At 42.3% G+C, this 25,068-nt stretch overlaps 1 protein-coding gene across 1 annotated transcript in view; it reads right to left on the bottom strand.

Moving 5' to 3' along the window:
• LOC123758025 (uncharacterized) overlaps window positions 1-25,068 on the bottom strand; it is a 131,394-nt gene that overhangs the window by 92,813 nt on the left and 13,513 nt on the right. Inside the window, exons 4-7 of the mRNA XM_069338514.1 lie at window positions 19,722-19,862; window positions 19,508-19,612; window positions 9,627-9,795; window positions 6,113-6,225 (exon numbers count right to left, since the gene is read on the bottom strand). Of these exons, the coding sequence (XP_069194615.1) occupies window positions 6,113-6,225; window positions 9,627-9,795; window positions 19,508-19,612; window positions 19,722-19,862 (528 nt within the window). The remainder of the gene's footprint in view (window positions 1-6,112; window positions 6,226-9,626; window positions 9,796-19,507; window positions 19,613-19,721; window positions 19,863-25,068) is intronic.

Raw genomic sequence — 25,068 nt, 5'->3', positions numbered from 1 at the left:
GTGTGCCAGCACTGTGCTACTGGCATAACAATCCCACATGGGGGAGGGGAGGGGAGGGGGGGGGGGGTCACAAAGAGGCGGGCAAACACACCATTTTCACACAATTTAACACTTGTGCCCATAGTTCATTCATTTATATATATATAAGTATTAAATGAGGATGGGTTTATATACACAAACACTTGCACACCAGAAAAATATATTGTACTATAAATTTTGTTTTCTCACTGGCACGCTCACCAAGAGTGCTCTCTGGCACACTCGCTAAGTCCATTCGCCAGCACTGGCACGCTCACCAAGTCCATTCGCCAGCACTGGCATGCTCGCCAAGTCCATTCACCGGCACGCTCCCCAAGTCCATTCACCGGCACGCTCCCCAAGTCCATTCACCGGCACGCTCCCCAAGTCCATTCACCGGCACGCTCCCCAAGTCCATTCACCGGCACGCTCCCCAAGTCCATTCACCGGCACGCTCCCCAAGTCCATTCACCGGCACGCTCCCCAAGTCCATTCACCGGCACGCTCCCCAAGTCCATTCACCGGCACGCTCCCCAAGTCCATTCACCGGCACACTCCCCAAGTCCATTCACCGGCACACTCCCCAAGTCCATTCACCGGCACGCTCCCCAAGTCCATTCACCGGCACGCTCCCCAAGTCCATTCACCGGCACGCTCCCCAAGTCCATTCACCAGCACGCTCCCCAAGTCCATTCACCGGCATCTTCACCGAGTCAGTTCACCATCTCACTCAGCATGTCAATTAACCATCATATTCAGTGAGTCGGTTCACCATAATGCTCAACTAGTCAATTCACCATCATGCTCAGCGATTCAGTTCACCATCACACCCAGTGCATCCAACCGACCAACCAACGCACAGCACAACGCTATGTTAACCAACGCACCGAATCCATTCAACATGCTCTGCGAGTCAGTTTATCAACAAAAGCACTTAGTCAGATCACCAGTTCACCAACATTCTCAATGAGTCAGATCACCAGTTCACCAGCATTCTCATCGAGTCAGTTCACAAACACACTCCGAATCATTTACAGCAATGAAAATTACAAACCAAATATAAGTAATAGCTATATAAATGTTATAAAAGTAAACATTAAAAACTTTCTTACCTTTTTGGTTAGCATGAGCCTCTTATCGTACTACCAAATCTGTCTCTAGAGATCTTCACCTATTACATCATTTTCTATTATTTTCGGCCTAGAATTCCTTCACCCGATTCCGTACCTTTTACATTCCAGCAAAGGTTTCTTTGTCAAGAAACTGTTACATTCTGAGTCTCAGGAGAATTTGAATATAACTGCTTAATAATCTTCCCTATTAGTAAGAGTTAAAATAATAAAATGATGAAAATGTGCGGATTACAACTATCAAAGTATATTAACCCTTCTCTTGTCCGAGACATCTCCAGAGTGAACAATTATGCAAGATTATTGTGATAGCAGAGTTAACTGGCAACCACTATGTTCCATCAATAGCCGATACATAAGGTTGAAAATGCAAGGAAAATAGCCCAGTTTATTAAGGCCAGAAAGTAGGCAAACTATATTTAAGGAAAGCAGGACGACTCTATCCTAGGTTAATCAGAGAATTCATGAATAAAAATGATAAATACAAAAAATACATGTGTTAATATGTAATAATATATTACAAAAGCAAAGCATCTGAGAGAGAGAGAGAGAGAGAGAGAGAGAGAGAGAGAGAGAGAGAGAGACCCAGGGCAAGTAACTCTCATTGTTTCTCTCAGAGTTAATCACTGCACATTAACTATCCTAGACCCTAAAACTGTCAACAATAAACGTGGGTATTAACATCAATAAATTTATATGACTGGGGTGTGGATCACCTAAGTCCTCCATGCTTGAGTGACAGCTTAGGGAAGCCGTAAACTTCTAGTTGGGCAGCAGTTAGTTGGCTCTGGAATCCCTCCTTATTGTGGCTGTTTATAGTGTGGTTGATAGAGCTAGGCCACTCCAGGGGGTCGGAGGTTCCAGGCTCATAGGACCCAAGTGAATGAAATATCCAAGACCCTATGCCAAGGTACTATTGTACAAAACTCAACATTCTGCACTTACATTGGAAGTTTTATTTAAAGGAATTTTGAGCACCTCAAAAAATCTGTACACTCACTCTCTCCCGCAATATTTTAAATTTATTTATTAATATAAAAAGTACCTTACAGTACTGTATATACAAATCCTTGTCAAATTATAAATATTATAACTGAACAAAATTACACCAAAATGATCAAAGCTTAACGAGATATATATATATATATATATATATATATATATATATATATATATATATATATATATATATATATATATATATATATATATATATATATATATATATATATATATATATATATATATATATATATATATATATATATATATATATATATATATATATATATATATATATATATATATATATATATATATATATATATATATATATATATATATATATATATATATATATATATATATATATATATATATATATATATATATATATATATATATATATATATATATATATATATATATATATATATATATATATATATATATATATATATATATATATATATATATATATATATATATATATATATATATATATATATATATATATATATATATATATATATGTCGTACCTAGTAGCCAGAACGTCGTACTCGGCCTACTATGCAAGGCCCGATTTGCCTAATAAGCCAAGTTTTCCTGAATTAATATATTTTCTCTAACTTTTTTCTTATGAAATGATAAAGCTACCCATCTCAATATGAATGAGGTCAATTTTTTTTTATTGGAGTTAAAATTAACGTAGATATATGACCGAACCTAACCAACCCTACCTAACCTAACCTAACCTATCTTAATAGGTTAGGTTAGGTTAGGTGGCCGAAAAAGTTAGGTTAGGTTTGATTAGGTAGGTTAGGTAGTCGAAAAACATTTCATGAAAACTTTGCTTATTAGGCAAATCGGGCCTTGCATAATTGGCTGAGAAGTGCGTTCTGGCTATTAGGTACGACATATATATATATATATATATATATATATATATATATATATATATATATATATATATATATATATATATATATATATATATATAATACAAAACTCTACTTGAAAAAAATCAACTGAATAAGAAGAAAAAACTAAATCAAATGATAAAATAAAACATAAATAACAGTTAGAATTATGATGTAAAAAGTTCCAAGAGGAACTTTTCCTCTTGGAACTGGTTTGGTGGTAGACCAGACCACCAACCAAGAGGCCTGGTTAGAGGCCGGGCGGTGGGGACGTTGGTCCTCAGAACCGCAAGGTAAGGTTACCAGATTATACAGCAGGCTTGTTAATAAATATCAAGTTGACAAAGGCTTCCATCAAATTATAACCGAGAAATAAATAAAACAGCATGTACCTATTTACACGTTTGCAGGTGCGTAATTATGCCACACACACACACACACAATACACACAAATACACAATACATACATTTCACTATTAGAAAACAGGATTGGTTCAACATAAATTGAGAGAGCCAGAGAACAAAAGGAAAGAAAATGGAATCAATATAGGAAGGGGCCTAAGCCACAAACGTACCAGCAATACAAACACGCAAGAAACAACTACACGGTAGTGAGAAGAGAGGCAGAAGAAACTTTTGAAAAAGGAATTGTGGGAATTGTGTAAAACTGAACCAGGCCTATTCTATATATTAATTATAAGCAAATTGCAGATAAAGGATAAAATCCAGAGGTTGAAAATGTGGAACAGATTTACAGAATCTGAAGGAAATGTGTGAAAAACTAAACAGTTCCAAAGTATGATGATGCAAAATAAAATCATCAAAAAAATATTTAAGAGTACATAGATGTGTCTCGAGACAAAATGGAAAAACTGTTCACGGAGCTAGGTAGAAACAAGGCAGTGGGCCCAGATGGCCACATGGAGTTTCACCTTGGGTTCTGAGAGAACACACACATGAGCTGAGGACCCCACTTAACCACTGCACTGCGCAAAGCGCCTTTAGGCGCTCAGAGAGTTGTGCTTTTTGTTTTTTAATTTGGCTATATTTTAATGTTTTTTAATGTTTTCATTACTATTTGTGTTTTGAAATGGAAATAGTTGACTTTGGAAACATTTTGACATTAAATTTACCTGAACATTTGTAAAAATAATAAAAATATGTCCTTGTCAATTGCATCAAGACGTTTTTGCCGAAAATAGGTGAGCAGTGCAAGGGTTAAAACTGATTTTTCCATCATCTTTGTGTACAGGAGCCTTGGCAGATATATGGACACAGACAAACATGGTACCATTCTACAAAAAAGGTAGCAAGAAAGACCATTTTAATTATAGACCTGAATCCTTGACAAGTGTGGTAGTCAAAATACTAGAAAAAATATTTAAAACAAAAGGGGGGCAGAACTACCTTGAGAGAAATTATACAATAATCCAGAGAGGCAGTATGGTTTTCAACCAGGAAGAGGATGTGTAACAAATCTATTTAGCTTCTATGGTAGAGCCACAGAGAGTTTACAGAAAATATATAGTTGTGTTGCTGCATGTATCTGGACCTAAAAAGGCTTCTGAATGAGTCCCACATAAGAGGTTGTTCTGGGAACTGGAACATACTAGATAGGGAGACAGTCTATCCTGAACAGACAGAACAGGAAATTTCTGACATGGATGAAAAAAATTTCTGATAGAGGTGAGGACAATAATCAGATTCAATGTATCAGACAGAAGAAGTGTTACTAGTAGAGCACCACAGGGATCAGTTCTTGCACAAGTAAGGGTAATTGTCTATATAAATGACCTAACAGAGGGAATACTGAACTATATGAACATGTTTGCTAATGATGCTATGCTACTAGGGAAGGTAAGCAACTTAAATGATTGTCGTGTCCTTCAAGAATACATAGGCAAAAGAAGTGTGGAGCAACACTTGGCAAATGGAATTTAACGTGAATAAATGCCACATTATGGAATGTGGGATAGGAGAAAATAGGCCACATAAAATCTATATTATGCAGAAATTAAGGCATTAAAGAACTCTGACAAAGAGTGACCTAGAGGGGGAATTTTGGATAATACTGTCACCAGAGAACCATATAAAGGACATTGTGCAAGGAGTACATGCCATCCCATGGCTTTCCAACTTCAGAATTACTTTAAAGTTCATGGATGGTGAAATATTAAAAACTGTTCACAACTTTTATGAAACCAAAATTGTAATATGTAGTGGTTATATGGTGCCCTTATCTCAAAAAGCATGACAATAAACTGGAGAACGTCTAAAGACAAGCCAGAATGGCTTGAAGTACTGTACAACAAGAGCTACGAGCAGAGACTAGATGTGTTAAATATGCCAAAGCTAGAAGGTAGAAGGAAAAGCGGTGATTAATTAATTAATTAATACATAGAAAACAAAAATCAGGAATTGAGAAAACTGACAAAAAGGAATTCTTGAAACCTGCAACTTCAAGAACAGAGGTCATACAGTCAAGCTAAGGAAACAAAGGTGCCCCCCCAAAAATTAGAGAGCTCCCTTTTATACAGTGGTAGCTAGCTGGAACAAGTTAAGTGAGAAGGTGGTGGAGGCCAAAACCGTCAGTAGTTTCAAAGTCATATGATAGAGTACTGGGACGACGGGACACCCCAAGTGTATATCTCATCCTGTAACTACACTTAGGTAATTACACATACACAAACATTCACGTACATGCAACACACACCACATACACAGAACACTCACTATGACTCAGTCAGCCATAGGCTACACCACTTACATCTAAGTAAGGTGAATAATAAATAATTTAAAACAGTAATATGTTAAAATTAATCTTTTCATCTTGAACTCGGTCAGCTGCCATTAATGTTAATATATATACTTACTAATAACATATGATAATCTATTAAATTTCTGGAAAAATATACATTTAACTCAAGTAACAGTAATAGTATGTCCTAAAAAAAGCATTACAGATAAATCAAATTACAAAAAATAAAAATGAAAGCAATTACAGCGAGCCAATTCACTTACGCTAATTAGCTACCTGTACTTACCACATTTGACTCCTGATCTACATCCCTGGTTTGTGGTTTCTCATTTTCGTGGTCGTCAAGTGGTTCGTCTTTCACTTCGTAAGACCGCCCCCTCTCCTCGTTTTCAGTTTCTTCTGAAACAATAGAGTAAAATAGCCACTAAAATACATACAAACTACCAGGGACAAATTTGAGTAAACACCAAGGCAAGTGGCTTCACAAACAACAACTGGGAATGCATCCCACGGGGCCATGGGGTGGCAAATAATTGTGGGCACACAAGCTTAATGTTAATTGTCAAAGATTTCTTATTACAGTGTTCTTAAAACACCTCACTACTGCAGTACTGTCTTACTTCATTACAAAAATAAAAAACTAACAATATCACTAAATAAGGAAGATTTCCCATTTCCCATACAATACAGTATTATTTAAATAAAAAATAGAGAATAGAAATGAAGAAATCTGATTAAAAAAACTTATTAATCCAAAATATAAGGTTTTTTTTTCAATGCTCAACATTTTATGAACAGTAAGTCTTGCCTTGATAATCTAACTCATCTGTAGAATTTATTACCAATTTGTTGCAAAATGTTGAGCTTACACGCAAATACACGGTATTCATCAAGTTACACAACCCAAAGCACCTAATACTGATATTAAATAAATTGCTCACTTAATGAAAAACAGGTCAACATGGAAGTGCTGGAAGGGAAACTGTTGAAGAGGATTAAACAACATGCACATATTGTGAAGAAGGTAAGCAGGGCCGTGTGAAGCAACCTATCCCAAGAGTTATAACACACTACAACAAAGTAAATGTGCACGTACAGTACATTGTAGCGGAAAATTTGGCTTCAAAATCTTTTATTAGTAACTAAAGGCATTGCTCACAAAACTGTGAGTCAAGTTTCAGTAAACATGCATAAGCAGTGCTTGCAGGAACACGGGGGGGTCACTTCCAACACTCCCCGTGGGATTAGTACCTTTATTTTCACATAAACACTCCCCGTGGGATTAGTACCTTTATTTTCACATAACATGCATTCCTTTAACATGAAAATTATGAATTGGGTTGTGTGACTTGAAAAATGCCTTGTATGTACACCATTCATTAAAGTCAAAATCTTGACTGCATAACTTCAATGAACATGATCCTGTTAACTACATTGACACAGCACGTTGAGAAATCGCAAGGAAAAATAAAAACATTTTATCACAGAAATCTTTAAATGAAAATTAAAACTACTTCATGAATGCATGTTTAGTAAACACATTACAGTATTGACCATTGGGCTGTCAAACTAAATATCTTAATATATTTCAATTAATATTTTTCTTATGTCCTGACACTAGATATGTCTAGTATCCCCATTTCAATGTCGCTGCAACTCGCCAAATGTACACAAAGTATTCACTACATATTTTCTTCACATTCAAGCTTTTCACAGAGGATTTATTCGGACTCAAATCTATTTTCACATATATTAAACAAATATATACTGTATAGAATAGCACAGTACAGTACTATACAGTAAATGAAGAACAAATTATAAATATAAATATAAATAAGTTTCAAAATACATTTTGACATTTTATGTTTACTTATAAAAGTGATTTACAATACAGTTTCCACATTCATATATATATATGCTTCAGATTCACTCAATTTATAGAGCGACTCCTTGACTACCCATGAGGAAGGGACATGGCTCCTTCCATGGAGACAGGTCAACACATGGCTCCTCTTCCATAAAAGTATGGTTAACCTTAGCCAGCCAGTAGTCACCCACAGTAAAGGCCCACCACTTCATAAGACTCACTAAACTCATCCACTCACCTCACCAGCCTTCATTTCTTCCTACCCACAAGTTTCCTTCAGTGCAATCTTTAAACCAGTCTCTCATCTATTCGTTCAACATGCCCAAACCAGCTTGGTACGCGCTCCTCAATTTTGGTGTTTGCCGTACTGACTGCACACAAAATGTTTACATATTTACATACTGTAGTTAATAGATAATGCTTTTCCTGATAATTTTTCATCTACCCATCATAATCAAAACTCTAGTTAACTCAGACAGGTACTCATAAATGACTAATGCACCTCCTTGTTGAGTTTCAGCTGGGCTGGATGTAGGCCGCAAGTCAACAGATGCCGAACTGGCCACCAGAGCTGTGAGCTAGCACAAGGGGAAGGATAGGGAGAGACCTAGTATTATATGCCTAGTCACCAAAATCATTCATAAGCTTTTCAGTGTCCACAAATGTTATGAACACTATCTTTTGCACATGTCTTTTCTATAAGCTGTCTACACACACACACACACACACACTTCCACAGCAGAAGTCACCTTGTTCATCACAATAAATTTCTCAATACAGTAATTTCCTGGACTCTTTCAATTAATATCCTGCCATACATTCTTTGCACTATACTGTAATTTGAAAACTATTGCTTCTGTAGTTTTTACACTTGCTATGGTCTTCTTTATTTTTATACGGTGGGACAACTTTCCTTATCCACAACCTAGAACAATTTTGTAACCCAACCCAAACATAAGAAGCTAATGACAAACATTTCGGTCTGTTCTAGACCCTTATCAAGTTGTGTCATCACAGTCTCAGTCTCTCTCTCTCTCTCTTCTGTGTGCGTTTGTTGAGTTTCTAATTTTCATTTATGTTATTGTGACATACTCTGCACACAACAATTTCTTCATGTACCTCATCAACACCCTAAACTTTCCCCAATTTCAGCTTATTTAATGATCTACTCACTCTTCTCACACTAACAAACTTAATCATGCTCACATTAGAACCTCTCATCACCTCCACATATTAAGAATTTTCAAGTATTCTCTCCACCTGTCTCTTATTTTCCTTTCATCACTCAACATTTCTATGAACCCCACTGAACGGTATAGTAACAAAAAATTATTTACATTCCTGTATTTACTACTGATAGCACAAAAATAGGCAATAAAATTAACAATTACAGTATCTAACAACTTCTATATAATGTTGATTATAGTTTTTCAAAATGTTTTTCACAGCAAACATTTACAAGAAGTTGGATCTAATCCAAATTTCTGAGGGTGATTAAATCGTAGAATCTATAGGTTATTGAAGGTTTTGTTAATGATGTCTGGATTTTGAAGATTGCATTATATACATAAAAAAATATTTTATTAAAACAAATAAAAAAAAAAAATATATATTTTGAGGCAATTTTGAAGTATCTGCACTGTAACCTTTTGTCTACAATTTAATTTAACTCTGCATGTGTTCTGCAAGAATGTAAAGCCATGCCTGGATCGAGGGTAGTCCGTCACTTACATGATATTCTGACTAAACGCAACACAAAGTACCAAAATGCCAGAATTCAAAATTAATCCATCAAGATTGCCTGGCTTGAATAATAAACAAAAAATAGCGAAGCAAACTTACAAATACCAATGTCAACCGCCAGGAGGCTCCTTAAGCATTTTTCCATAAACAAAAACAAAATATATCAGGTTTGATATACAGTACTACTCACTAATAGCACACGCACCATGTTCACCGTGCAGGCTTTCTGAACTGTCGTGAGAGGCTGTGATTTTACGTTTCTTGGAGGATGGTGGTGTGCCCGGATCACCCTCTTCATCCCCCTCAAGACTAAGTGACTGTTCTCGGGAATCCGTTAGTGAAGATCTCTGTCGTGTGACCTAGGGAACAGAGGGTAAGTTTCCATAGAACAAATTAGATGACAATTTATGCACTAGATCAGCTAGTCATACATGTTTAAGGATGCAATACAGAGTCATTTTATTGCAAGCAAACTATTCTAATTATTAAATTGATACCAATAGAAACTTCAAGACCAATCCTAGGTACATAGGATACAGTACTTTTAATACACCACAAATATTTATGCTAAATTAATTTCAGAAAGCATCAGGATGAAATGAATTCCACCAATTTTTGCATCACTGAACTCTCAGAATTTAAGATTAAGAATTTTAATCCCTTGAGCTAAAAAGCAGAACCAACATCATTCCACTTAAGTCTATTAGCTGATGTAACAGGATAATTCTACCCACTGATGTAACGGGGGCATTCTACCAACAGATGTAACTGGATAATTCTACCAACAGATGTATCTGGATAATCCTAGCCATTAATGTAACTGAATAATGGTACCCTCCAATGTAACCACATAAGTCTACCTTCTGATGTAACCAGATAATTCTACGCTCTGATGTAACCGGAGTACTCTACCCTCTAATGTAACCAGATAAGTCTACCTTTCAATGTAACCGGATAATTGTACCCGCCAATGTTACCAGATAATTTTACCTTTTGATGTAACTGGATAATTTTATTTTCCGATGTAACTGGAAAATTCTACCTTCTGATGTAACTGGATAATTCCACCTTCCAATGTAACTGGATAATTCTACCTTCCTATGTAAGAGCTTCAAAATAAGCCTAACGTGTATACACTGGCTGTCTGTCCCCAGACACAGTGAATTATTATATTATTTAACTGAATGTCACATTTTGGTATTTTTGTTAAAGGTTTTTACATATCTTATTAATATCGGAACTTAAATTATAATTTATTTCGGTACCGACTATCACTGATAACACATGGCATCATAGAAGCACTTTTGACTTTGTGTACAATTTTTATATATAGTATTAGTATTTTATAACAGTTTTAAAATATTATGTAATATTGTATTTTGATTAAAAGTTTTTAAGCAGTGTACAATAGTTTACACTCTGGTTAGGTAAATCACAGATAATAACACAGTCGCCTCTCAATATGCAGCCTTACCCATGACTTGGATGAACAATACTAACCTAATTGAAAATTTCTATTTCCACTGAGCAATCTGAATTTGCAGGCGATGAGTCACAATAACGTGGCTGAAGTATGTTGACCAGACCACACACTAGAAATTGAAGGGACGACGACTGAATTTAATCAATCTGAATTTAATACAATCTGCTCAAACCATTCAGGAATTCATTAGAGCTGGGTTCATTAGAATGAGAACACACTGTACTAAGTTTTGTTAAAAGAAATGTAATGAAATGCCATTTTTTGGGCGAGATCCGGAGGCTCCCCCAAGTTATTCAGGCTGATATGTGTATTATTAGACTTTGGCATCAGTCAGTGTGAATGGAGTTCTAGGCCTACCGGGGACCACAAGCCAGAACCTGGCCCCTCAGAGAGGGACGAGGAGCAATGGCCTATAGAAATGCACATGATTGTGGAGCATTCTCTGTCTGCCATAGACCAGGCCGGGCACCCAGGAGGTAGGTGCCCCAAAACAAACCCCGAATCTAGTTAAAACTACTACAGAAAACTAACAAGGAAACACAACTCCTCAATTGAAAAATGAGCAAATGAGCATGACGTCATACTTGCAGTGCTGCTTGTCTGCACAACTCCCTCTTTCCCCCCTTCCCGGCAGGGAAAAAGAGGGAGCCCCAGACCCACTGTGCCAGCTATCCACCTGTCAGTTCGAGGGTGGATGTCAAAACACGTGAAAACCCCGCCAACCGGGGGGAGGGAGGTTTGCCGGGGAGCCTCCGGGTCTCACCCTGAGAATGGCATTTCATTACATTCAACGCTGGTTTTCTGGGGGGAGCCCCTTCGGCTCCCAGGAGCTACCTACCCAAAGCCAAAAACAAAAGAGGGATAAACCCGGGAGGCGGAAACCCCGCACCTATAACCCGAAAGCAAGACAACAGGCAACGCTGAAAGAACCCCGCAGACGACCCGGGAGACCCAAATCCGAGAACAGAGACGAAGGGAACCCCGGGTAAAGCACGTCCGGGTCCACAGAGGCCACGGCACGCAGACAATGGCTGAGAGCCACAACTGGACACAAGAAGATGCACCCCCCGGCCAAAACCAACCAAGCAACAACCCCAGGGATCCTTCCGGAAAAACAGCCGACCCAACCTCGCCACAAAAAGAAGAATGGCTGCAACAAACAAACCTAACACCAGAACCTAATGGAGCAGAAACCTCCGAGAATCAATCCGGAACCGAAGGGGCCACAACCAACCGAGGGGAAGAGAGAGGACCAACGTGTCCAAATACCAGGATGGCTCAGGCGGCGCATGAGCAAGCCAGAAGTGAAACAACACCGTAGATAGCTTGTGAAACGGTGCAGAAGGAACATCAAAACTGAAAGCAAGCTGTAGTGGCTCCATACGAAGCAATAGAAAACGGCATATGAAGACGGTCCTGAAAGAACCACTAGAAAAAAGGACAAAACCATCTCAACAAGAGCAAAGTATACCTAGGAAGAGACAAAGAAAAAGTAAAGACTGCCAGGAAACCCCATACTGCCACCTCAACAAAGCACACAGGTAGGACACTATTAACAAAGTCACCTGATCACCAAACAGGAGGCGATAGACTTGAGTCAAAATCACCAGACGCGAAGACTCGAGGAGAAAACCAAACTGGTCCCGTAACGGACTGGACTGAGCATCTGAAAGAGGTTTGCCATGGGAAAACCCCTGGGTACGGACACCGAGCAAGCAGCACCTGAAACCAAGGCTGTCAGGGAACCAGATAGAATGTCCACCAGGCCACCAGGAACCCGAACCCAGCGAGCCGGGAAGAACAAGCCCGGGCGAGCAGACACGGCCCGTCCAGGTGGAACCCCCCCCCCTTTTGGGACCCCCGAAGGACCAACAAAGCTGATTACGGACAACAATGAGGAGCCACCGCTTGTAGAAACAGCCCAACTGCAGACCCCGCAGAACATTAATAGAGTGACATTATTGAGGTGCATAAATGGAGATGAAAGGGGGATATAGACCTACTGCAGTTCATATAATAGCAACAGTTGATGCTTTGATTAACATAGACTGGAAGTAAATACAAGATTTAAAATAGATTAAGGATGACGTCATTGTACATTGGTTTGACGGGAGGCGGCCTTTTAATCCCCTTTGCCATAAATATTGAAAATGGGAATAAATTCACCATAACAGAAAACGGTCTTATACAAGTAAGATGAAGACTGGAAGATGTAATTGACCATTAGTAATGTCTGTGCAGAGTCACCGAGCTAACAAAATTTTGGGATGACTAGAAGCGGCCGTTTAATCTCCTTGAGCGAAATGCTAGGGACTAAGAGGGTTAACCTTTATATTCCCATTGTACAAAATAATATATGATGGAAGGAAGCAGTTAAGAAATGATATGAAAACAAAATTAAAACACTTCCTGGGCTAGGCCCGACAGGGGATCGGACGTCACCGGCGTAACGAAAAACACCTATTCCATATCGCAGCCACTGGGAAAAGCAAAACAGCTCCGATATGGCATAACTCCCACTACTACTAATATATCCCACATAAATGGCGCAACCAGCCCCAGCAGGGCAGAACGACACACACACTGCCGATGAACGAATAAGGAGAACTTCTTAGGACGAGTACTGCACGAGAATAAAATGTCCTGTATGGAAAACTAACACAAAGAAAAGTCCGTAATTCCTAGCCCCCCACTCCCCCATCCCAATGAAAATGAATGGAGGGGGCAGGAGCGGGTGAATGGAATCAACATCCACCTGCAGACATTGCAATACAGCAGCCGGTATTGTGGTACAAGAAGAGGAAAGAACTCAGCGTTATAACTGAATGCTGGTCAGTTCAAAACAGGGAACCGAACTTGTACATAGTCCAGTCTAGCACTATCATTAGTATAGCCAATATGCACGTACTGTACTGTACTAATATACACAAGAATGTGTAGCATAGAGGTAGGAAATACGCAAATATGCAATGGAAAGACCTTAAAAATGGACCACATACCAGCAGCTAGGGACAAGAGAGTATTATCAATATGATGAATTAAAATAAAATGTCTTAGGTAACAATTGCTAATGTTTGTACAAGAGCAACCATATATACAGAGATATTCCAATGTATATACAGCACAAAGATGCAGCAGGGCACTGAATGACGGCATATATAGAGTGTTCAGAGTCAAGAAAAGATGCAGTCGCTGAAAAAGTAAATAAAAAGTTACTGAAATTCGAACCTATGCCCCCACAGTGTAACGAACAACAATATATATATACTCAGTATATATGGACATATTAAGGTTACATTAAGATGCACGCAATGTAGCCAATCAACATACCACAAACAGTACCCAACACTCGTCCAAAAATCGAGAACCAGCACCAAGCTGACGGTGCCGCCAGACCATATAATCTCGCCTGTAGAGCGTAGGCACAATAGTGGTATGACACAGCATAGCCATATAATAGTCTAGGAGCATCACTAGTGAAGTATATCCCGAGTTGAGTGTGCAGTAGAATATGAGGTGAAGTGTAGAGGTGGAGGCGGTGTCACTCCGAGCCACCCTACACCCGTATACAGAAAAAAAGAGCTAGGAATTTTCCTCGTATATAAAATCCAGAACTCCCCCAGTATCTAGGGGGCTATGACTGGAGAGATTAGATGAGGTAGTGCGGCATATTAACTGTGATAAAGGTCGCTGAACACCAACACATGTTTACACCGTCCATAAACATACAATCTCCCTCCGGCTATGCCCAGGACACGTGAGGTCTGAGCTGGCTCAACCCTTCTCCCGGGAGGGTAGCCTACAATGTTTATTTAACGATTATTATTATTATTATCGCTGAGACAGATGATGGAGAGATGTGATTAGAAAATAATTTGATATAATATGGAAAGAGAATAAGTAGTACGGAAGAGGACCAACTAGTCCCAGAAAGACTGGAAGTAGTCCTCACCAGAAATTGACAGACATTCCAATAATGTGTGAATTAATGAAGTTCATTTCAAGACCCTTGATACTCAAGCACAAAATCATGGAGGCAGATATGGGCCTATTGGCATATGTGACCAAGAGTCATGTAGGATCCCGATACGATTCTTACATAAGTGACATGGAGAATAATATATGTCCCAGATAAGAATGCTGTGAAAATTACCCAGAGGAAGGATGGAACCAATGGACCCGAAGGGACACGGAACCGAACCCAGGGAGGGGCCAACACCAAAACCAACTCGTATGTAGAGGGGGAGAGGGACGGAAAACCCCCACTCCATGTAACAGTAAGCCCCACTCAAAGGGTAGGAAAACTTAGATGAGGTCCAATGGGGCTCAAAGCCCCCGCCAAGTCAGCCCCCCCGAACCCTGGGAATCTTATTACCAGAACTTGGGGCCGAATCGTCCTCCAATGCCCCGGCCTCAAAAGAAAAAGCCGGGGCAGCTGCAAAACACCAAGGAAGGGGGGGCCCACTGGTCAGACCCATACGCAACTCAGAATCCTCTAAACCCCGCCCAAACCCCGAAGCCCACAGACGCTCCAGTGCCAAAAGCATGGGGGGGGGAAGGGGGACCAGAATGAACCACAGCAGGGAAGAACGAGTGGGGTGCGGACTGAACTAAGGCCGAAACAATCAAACCCCCAAGTCCAAGTCCCTACAAGCAAAGTGAGGCAGCCTCAGGGCATTCAGGGGAGCAATCAACCAAGTATGCAACACCTGAGCCACCTGAACCGGGATAGTGTTATCAGGGGGATTGAGTTAAGCGAATCACAAACAAGCAACAATGCTCGCAGGACTCTGGGTCGAAGGTGTCACCGACCCAACAGGCAGCATGACGGAGGCAAAAACAACGAGCATTGCCCCGAGACAAGGGGACCGAGCAGCCCTCAACCTCTCACAGGGCGAGAGGGGACCCAGGAATCGCATCCATTGGACCCCTTGTGCCCCCGTGGGGTTTCCCCAGGGCCCTTAGACTGTTATCGCCAAGAGTAAGCCCAGACAGATTATTGCTAGCCGGAGCCCAAGTCTACCAAACAAACTTCTAAAACTGAACCCCCAGGGCATGTCCACTCACGAAGGCCAAGCAGGGGGTACCACCGAACACAGGAGGGCAAGACCCTAAGATAACTGGGGGTAAGGAAATAAAAAGCAGACCCCCCTCCCATCAGGCACAAACAAAAATGAAAAGAAAAACCCAGCAAGAGGTTAACATACCCAGGAGGAACAGAGCTGGCCGCTGTAATAGGTGAAAACTAGGGGCGCAGTACCCCGCGCCCCTACCAGTTCAAAAACTACCACTTACCCCAAGGTAAACAAGGGAGGAACCCCCCCCCCCCAACACACTCGGGGTGGTCAATCACCGAGCAGTAAAAGACTAACAGAAGTAGACCCCAAGGTGACTTGTGGAAGATAACCCCAAGCCTCTAGGGCGGTACTTACAGGGCACTTAGGGAAAGAAACTCCAAGCACATGCAGCCCAAGTATCTGAGAATATTACTCCCAGCTCGCACGCCACTGTAGGGACAGTACTGGACACAAGGCACAGCACAACACAAGACAGAATCTGGAGCTGAAGCCACACAACCGAGCCACAATCACATCAGCCAAGAACTGACAGGAGGATAGCCGGAGCGATGGGTCTGTTGCTCCCCATTTCCTCTCCCGGGGAGGGGGTGAGCTGCACAGACAAGCAGCGCGGCAAGTGTGACGTCATGCTTGTTTTTCAATTAGGGAGTCCTGTTTCCTTGTTAGTTTTCTGTAGTAGTTTTAACCTGATTAGGGGTTTGTTTTGGGGCACCTACCTTTCTGGGTGCCTGGCCTGGTCGATGGTAGACATAGAATGCTCCACACACACGTGCATTTCTATAGGCCATTTCTCCTCGTGCCTCTTTGAGGGGGTCAGGTTCTGGCTCGTGGTCCCCAATAGGCCTAGAACTCCATTCTCAATAACTGATGCTAAAGTCTAATGATATACATATCAGCCTGGATAGCTCCGGGGAGATGAAGGGGGCTACCCCCCAGAAACAGTGTTGAATGTAATGGAACACCATTTTCTGGGCGAGCCCCGGAGACTCAAGAAGCTATCCAATCTGACATGTGCCATATTAGTTTAGTGTCATCAGTCCCTTGAGTTCTATGTGCCTAACTGGAGATCACCACCACAACTGGTCCACTCAGAGAGGCGCATGGAGCAATGGCCTTAACACTTTCGCCACGGAGTGGCGCATGAGCGCGCCACTAAGTTTTGTTCGGGTTCCGCAAGGGTGACACTGGCGGGTGTCACAAGAATAAATATTTGTATAAATTCCAATTTTGATCCAATCGACTTGGGGATAGTTTAGAAATGTTCCCCATGAAATTTACATTTTCTCTAATAGCCGAAGAGCTTATTTGGGAGAATGGCATGGCAGTGAATCATCGTGGTAAAACAATTGTATTATTGACACGACGAGTATGATCGATGTAGTTTTTATATTTGTTGCCGGTCGAACACATCCTTATGTGACGTTTTATACTTATGTTCTTCTAGAACATTCTATTACGAACACATTGGTACAAAAATGAAATGCGTACATCGAAAAATAATGTCAGGACAGAGAATTGAATATACACTTTTCAATGCGGGTTTCGCCGATATGCCGCCGCGGGTAACACTTCGGCCACTTCCCACACTCTTGTGGGTCGGTTACGACATTGATTCTATATTTATATGCATATGTCCGTGTAGAGAATTTTATTGCGATTTCAGTGATAGCAAAATTAACCCTGTAGGACAAGTGTGGAGTTGACAAACCTGAAGATAGTAGAAACATTTCGTTGCTGTCTGGCGCTCACGGCTAGTGATCAACGTAGTTTTTTATTTGGCGCTGATCTAACTTATGTTTTGGTGACATTTTATACTTATGTTCTTCTAGAACATTCTATTGCGAACACATCGGAACAAAAATGAAATACGTACATCGAAAATTAATGTCAGGACAGTCACAAGAGTATACACTTTTAAATGTTGCCGCTCGATCGCCAAAACGCTCATTTCACTTGGGGAAAGTTTTTTTTTCAAACGCCGTTTCGCGAAAGTGTTAAGACCACTCTTCATTTAGAGTATGTCATGTCTGCCATTGACTGGGTTGGGCACTCCAAGATAGGAGGACCAATACAAACCTTCAACTGGTAAAAATTGCAGCCAACGTCCAAATAGAGCCAAAGAACTCCCCCAAAACAAACACAAACAAACATGCATATCGCCATCCAACTAGCATGCCCACTTTTTAGTGCCCCCCTTCCAGGAATGGGGTAAGGGGGAGCTTGCTCAGGCGGGCCGGCAGCCCACCACCTCAGTTCATAGAATGATGAAAAACAGCTAACCGGAGGGAGGGAGGGTGCCAGGGAGCCTCCGGAGCTTGCCAAGAAAATGGCGAATCATTATATTCAATGCTGGTTTTCTGTCGGGAGCCCCATTGGCTTTCTGAAGCTAACTACTCACAAATAAATAAAAGAGGGACTTACCCAAGAGGCAGCCGCACCGCAGGTCTCAAGACGAAGATGAAACTCCAGGCCACGAATAACATCCCTAAGCAACACACAGCCGAAGAGAGCCCGGAATGTTCACAAAGATACCTGGGGGCCAATACCCCTGTTCGACTGCCAAAACCCCTGCACCCGAATGGCAACCCAAGACATTACTAAAAGCAGCGACCAGAGCAACATACTTATGCACATCATGGGCACGAGGGTAGACTGCAGGCTGGCCAGACTTTATTACCCTGCAGAAAACCTGAGAAACACGAGCCCCTGGAACAGGGAACCAGGGAAACTGGATCCACACAGAGCACGTTCATGGGCACCAAATCAGTGGCCAGCAGGTAGCAACGTAAAGCCGCCACCAGACATGAGACACGATGTACCCCTGGCCTAACAAACCAAGCATCCACAACCAACGGACCCCTCCGGAAGCCAGCCATCTCAATCTTTGCCAGAAAAGAAGAAGGCTGCCAACAAACAATACACCCACCAGGGCCAAACGAGCAGAAACCCCTGCGCCAGATAAGATCATGAAGCTCCGCACACAGCTGGTAAGAGCCCCAAGGACAAAATCCAGACAGGAAAGTGAGGCCAGAGGAGACATCTAGTCAATGAACTGAGGTGATGGGTTGCAGGCTCCACCTCCACCCATTCAGGGGCGGGAGGAAGGGGGGGGGGGCTAACAAGCGAGCACACTAGTTGGACGATGATTTGCTTGTCTGTTTTTTGGGGGAGTTCTTAGGCTCTGTTCAGATGTAGGTGGCAATTTTTAATAGTTGGGGGTTTGTTTTGGTTCACTTATCTTTCTGGGTGACCTCCCCAGTTGATGGTAGACACGACATACTCTAAATGTTGAGTGCTCATAATGGCCATTGCTCCCTGTGCCTCTCTGAGTGGACCAGGTTCTGACTCTGGTCTCTGTTAGGCACAGAACTCCAGGGACTGATGACATCAAACTAATATAGCGCATGTCAGTTTGGATAGCTTCAGGGAGCCGAAGGGCTCCCCACAGAAAAAAGTAGGTTTATCTACTTTTAATGATTACACTGAAAGCTACAAGTTTAGGAAACTAACCTGTGAACCAAGTGACGATGATGAGAAGCGGGCGCCATGACTAGACATCTCATCGTAGCTACGAGGGTTCTCTGCCAGTCCTTTTATCCTAAGTGATTCCGCCGTCTAATGGAAGAAACAACACACATTACCATCCCCTTCCAGTTTATTACCCAAAAATTCAAAAAGTGGATTACATAATTCAACATCTTAGTATAAAGGCCACACTACTAACCCTGAGCACATCTTGTAGTCTGTCCTGGGAAACATTGACTTCCCCACGGTAAATAAAGTCGATCACAGTCTTCAGGTCGTCAATACGAATATCCTTGAGGATCACAATAGGGTGCTTGCACGGATTTGCACCAAACAAGTCCTGTAAAAATTAAAAACAAATTAATTAAAACTAAACTCTCATTCCAGTATAATTGTTGGTGCAAGCTAGGCAAGAAAATAAGCTTGCATATTTGGCAAAAAAAAAAAAAAAACAGCATTGAATGTAATGAAATGTCATTTTCTGGGCGAGCCCTGGGTCTGAAGCTATCCAGACTGATGTGCGTTACATTAGTTTTGGGACAACAGTTACGGGACTTATAATGCCTACCGGGGAAGACAAGCCAGAACCCCCCTCGGAGAGGTGCAGGGAGCAATGGCCATATGAACACTCTACATTTAGAGTATGTCATATCTGCCATTGACCGGGGTATACCCCCAGAAAGGTAGGCGTAACAATACAAACCTCAAACTGGTGAAAATTGCAACCTACATCTGAACAGAACCAAAGAACTTCCCCCAGAAGAAAACAGTGAAACAAGCAAATCATCATCTAATTAGTGCGCCCACTCGTTAGCGCCTCTCCCTCCCATGACGGGGGAAAAGGAAAGCCTGCTCGGGCGAGCTGGCGGCTCATCCTCCAATTCGTAGAATGATGAAAACCACCAACCGAAGGGAGGGAGGGTTGTCAGGGAACCTCCGGGGCTCGCCCAGAAACTGGAGTTTCATTACATTCAACTCTTGTGGGGAGCCCATCAGCTCCCTCAAGCTATCTACCCATAAAGAAGGAAAAACAGAGACTTACCCGAGAGGCGACAGCACCCCATATTTCAAGATGAAGAAGCGACCACAGACCACGACTCTTGTCCCAAAGTAACACAAAGCCATAGAGGGCCTGGAACATTGACAAGATAACGGGCGGCCAGGACCCTGTTCAATTTCCAAAACCCCGTGCCCGAACGTCAACCCAAGACATATTCCCAAAGACAGCAGCGAGAACAGCATATTTCCTCACATCATGGGCATGAGGACAGACCGCAGGCTGGCTAGACTTGATAACCCTGCAGACAACCTGAGAGACATGAGCCCTGGAACAGGGAAACAGGGAAACCGGATCAACCTTGAGCGCATCCACTGTCACTGAACCAGTGAACCGCAGGTAGAGAGATAAAGCCGCAATTTTGCCTCCACACAACACATGATTAACCCCCGGACTAACCAACCAGGCATCAACAACCCACAGACCCCCTCTGGAAGCCCGCCGTCTCATTCTTCACCAGAAAAGGAGACGGCTGCAAACGAATAAGACAACCCCCAGGATAGAAGGAAAAGTACCCTCTGCGCTGGAGAAGAGCATGAAGCTCTCCAACCTGACCCCCAGAGACTAAAGCCAACAAAAACAATGCTTTTATAAAGCAGAGGGATGAGGCGTCCGCGAACACACCGAGGGAGGGCAAAATAAGGTGCCTTGGCACCAAACCCCGAAAAATCCAAAGAGAAAGCAGGAGACACAGCAACCGACGCAAGGACCCTGGGGGTCAAACCCAGCGATCGCGAGGCAAAATGGGCTGCCCCAAAAAAACCAGAACAGCCTCTGAAGCCAAACCCTGCCCAGCAGGAAAACCAGCATGGCAAAGTTCAGGCTCAGGCACAGCTGCTCGAGCAACCGCTGAGCAACCCGGGGTCCCCTTCAAGAACGGCAGAAAGTGGGAAGGCAGCCGAAGCATAGCCGCAGGGGGAAGAGAGACGGACGCCGTCCGAGAATCCTAGGCTATGTTCATTAAGTTAATGAATCCTAAGTTATGTTCATTATAATGAATATAATCGAGCTAAGTTATGTTCATTAAGCTGTTAAATTACACATTATATATTTATGTTATGTATAACATATATACCACATAGGTCCTCTAGTTCTACATTTCTGCATGGTAAAGTATAATACTGTACAGTATTGCAATCTTAGGTCATCAAGAAAGCTTAGAATTCCACAACATTATAAATTTAAGTTAGTTCAATTTTATTTCCATGAAGATGTTTCGTGATGTACTGTAATTCTGCTGTTAATTCATGTGGAAATATAAATTCAATTATAGTAGTTTCATTAAAAAATCCGTATTGAATGTAATGAAACACCATTTTCTGGGTGAGCTCAGGAGGTTCTCCGGAGCTTACTGAGCTGATATGTATGTGTTAGACCGTGGCATAAATTCTTGCCTACTGGGGAACACGAGCCAGAACCTGGCCTTCTCAGAGAGGCAAGGGGAGCAATGGCCTATGGAAACCCTCATGTTTTTCCAGGGCAGACTTTCATGTGTTTCCAGGACCCAGGGCAGACTCGTCCTCCACACCTTCTGCCCCCTAAAGAAAAGGCAGAGTCCAAGGGAAAGGATGAGAAGAAGGGGGGTCCACTGGTAAGACCCAGAAGCCTCGGCAGGAGGAGCAGGCTCGAATGCTTCCGTCGCCGACCTGGATGGGGCATTCCCCAAATCCACCGAAGTCCCACTACCATCTGAACTCCACTCCGATTCCAAAACCATCAGACGTTTGGGAGCCGGGAGCAGAGAGCATGATGAACAACACTAACAGGAGAAGGACATGGGAGCGCGGATGAAACCAAAGTCAAAGTGACTAACGCCCCCATATCTGGGTCCCTATAACCCAAGCAAGGCAGCCTCGCGGCATCCGGGTGAGCAACCTAGCGCGCTGCAGTAACCGATATCTAGTATGCAACGCCGAAGCCGTCTATAGCCAAACATCAGTATCAGAAGACTGGATAATGTGGACCACGAGCAATGAGCAAGACTCTGGGTCAAAGGTGTCATTGATCCAACAGGCAGCATGATGGCGGCAAAACTGGTGAGTGTCATCCAGAGACAAGGAGACAGAGCAACCTTCAAACTCCCACTCAGCAAGTTGGGACCTAGACAATGCATTGATAGGTCCAAAGAGCCCCAATGGGGTTTTCCAGGGCCATTAGGCTGACTGCTAAGAAAGGCCCAGGCAAGGTATTGCTAACCGGTTTGGCCGAAACTACCAAGAGAACTGCTAAAAACCTGAACCCCTGCAATATGTACAAGCACAGGGGTCTAGTGGAGGACCACTAATACAAGAGAAGGGTGGATAAACCAAAGAGGCAGAACCCCACCAGGCAAAATAAACAAAAAGAAAAAGAAAGCACACAGGCCCGGTTCTGTTCCTCCCCAGGAGGAACAGAACCGGTCACTGTGTATAATGGGAGACAAGCTGCACAATACCTTGCAGGTATCGTTACCAGCAGTGATACGACTTCCTATCCAAGGCTAAACAGTGGCAACAAAAAGTCCATCTGGCCCCAAGGGGCGGGCAATTGCCGAGCAGCAAAAGACCCCTATGGAAGCGGTTCCCGAACTCCCTGTGGAAAATAAGCCCAAGACGCAAGGGCGGTACTTACAGTACTGATGAATTATTCCTGACCTACACACCATACACAGTAGAGTACACCACAAGGAACAGAACTGCAAGAGTCAGAGGCCAAAGTCGACAACTGCCACAGTCCACATCAGACGAGAAGTAAGTAATTATCAAAGAAGGCACCAAGCCGGGAAGGATATGTAGCCATTAGCTGAGGAACTGAATGCTGCAGCAGCCGGCGTGGGGCGGGGCTGCGTAGACGATCGGCGTGACGGCGTTAGTGATGTTTGCTTGTTTTAGTTTGGGACTTCTGCCTCCTGGTTCAGTTTTAGGTAGCAATTTTTACCACATGGGGTTTGTTTTGTTACGCCTACTATTCCGAGTGCCCAAACCCCAGTCGATGGCAGACATAGAATACTTCCAAACACACGGGGGTTTCCATAGGCCATTACTCCTCGTGCTTCTCTGAGGGGGCCAGGTTCTGGCTCGTGGTCCCCGGTAGGCAAGAACTCCAACTGATGCCATGGTCTAATACATACATATTAGCCTGGTAAACTCCGGGGAGCCACAGGGGCTCCCTGGAGCTTACCAGGAGCTTATTATTAATAATAAGCTTACCAGGAGCTTATTATTAATAATAAGCTTACCCGGAGCTTATTATTTGCTTAGAACAATAACATTGTCTGTATACTGTACACACTTTATATACAGTACATACAGGCATACCTCAGAATAAGAGTTTAATCCGTTCCTGGAGACGCCTCGCCTTCCGAAAACTCGCATTCCGAAGTTAATTTCCCCATAAGAAATAAAGGGAAATGAATTAATCCGTTCCTGACTACCCCAAAAACCCCACATCAAACTAAATTTTTATACCTAATTTACCTAATTCATCTAAATAAACCTACAAAACTGTGTTCCAGTTATTACTTACCTTGCTGTCGAGTGCTGTAGGCGTATGGAAGATGGTGAGGAGGGGGGAGGAGGAGAGGAGTTACTGTTTGGAAGGGGAGTCCCCTTCCATAATCACATCACATAACCCCATGCCTTGTAGCACTATGGATACCACTTCTCTTTCTAAATTTTTCAAACCAGCCCCTGCTTGCCTTAAACTCTTTCTTATCTGCATCACTCGTTGCAGGGGTATTCTTTAGAAGGTCTTCGTGCAACACCCTGGCTTTCTCACAAATAATGGCCTCCGAAACACTATCACCCCTCAACTCCTTGTCGTGTATCCAAATTAATAACAACTTTTCCACTTCTTCAAGTATTTGTGGTCTTTGTGCCGTTAATGTTCTTACTCCTTTTGCCACTTTAGCACCCATAATCTTATTTTTCTTCGGAAGTATAGTGCATATTGTTGATGTGGCTTTGTTGTACTGCCTACAAAGTTCAACAACACGTGTACCGTTCTCATGCTTCCGAATGATCTCTTGTTTCTCCTCTATTGTCATCCTCACAGGAGCTTTCTGGCCTTTATCCTTACCACTGGCTTTCTTGGGACCCATGGTGAGATATATAATAACAAATTGTATAGACAAATCACCAAAAATCCAACAAAACACTGAAAATCCGCGAGAAGAATTGATGTGGGGGTAGTCACTGAGCGCCAGACAATAATAAACTGAGGGGCGGCGGGGCGGAGGGGCGACGAACGCGCTAGGTCGGCTGTACGCGTATCAACAAACTCGCGTCCAAACTCGCCTCCCGAAGTAACCCTCGCCTTCTGAGACAAATTTTTGGAGTAAATACACCTCGCCTTCCGAAAACCTCGCATACAGGGACAATCGCATTCCGAGGTACCACTGTATATACTATGTACACTTTCATGCATAATTATGAACCCCTATGCCATTCAGGTGTGTGTCAATCTCTTAACATGTGATCAGAGTTCAACCAGGCTCTGCATGTTTACAGGA

The sequence above is a fragment of the Procambarus clarkii genome, chromosome 40 (genome assembly GCF_040958095.1).
Source record: "Procambarus clarkii isolate CNS0578487 chromosome 40, FALCON_Pclarkii_2.0, whole genome shotgun sequence".
NCBI lineage: Eukaryota > Metazoa > Arthropoda > Malacostraca > Decapoda > Cambaridae > Procambarus > Procambarus clarkii.
Note: the sequence above shows the minus strand (reverse complement) of the source record. Positions and strands in the feature narration are given on the sequence as shown.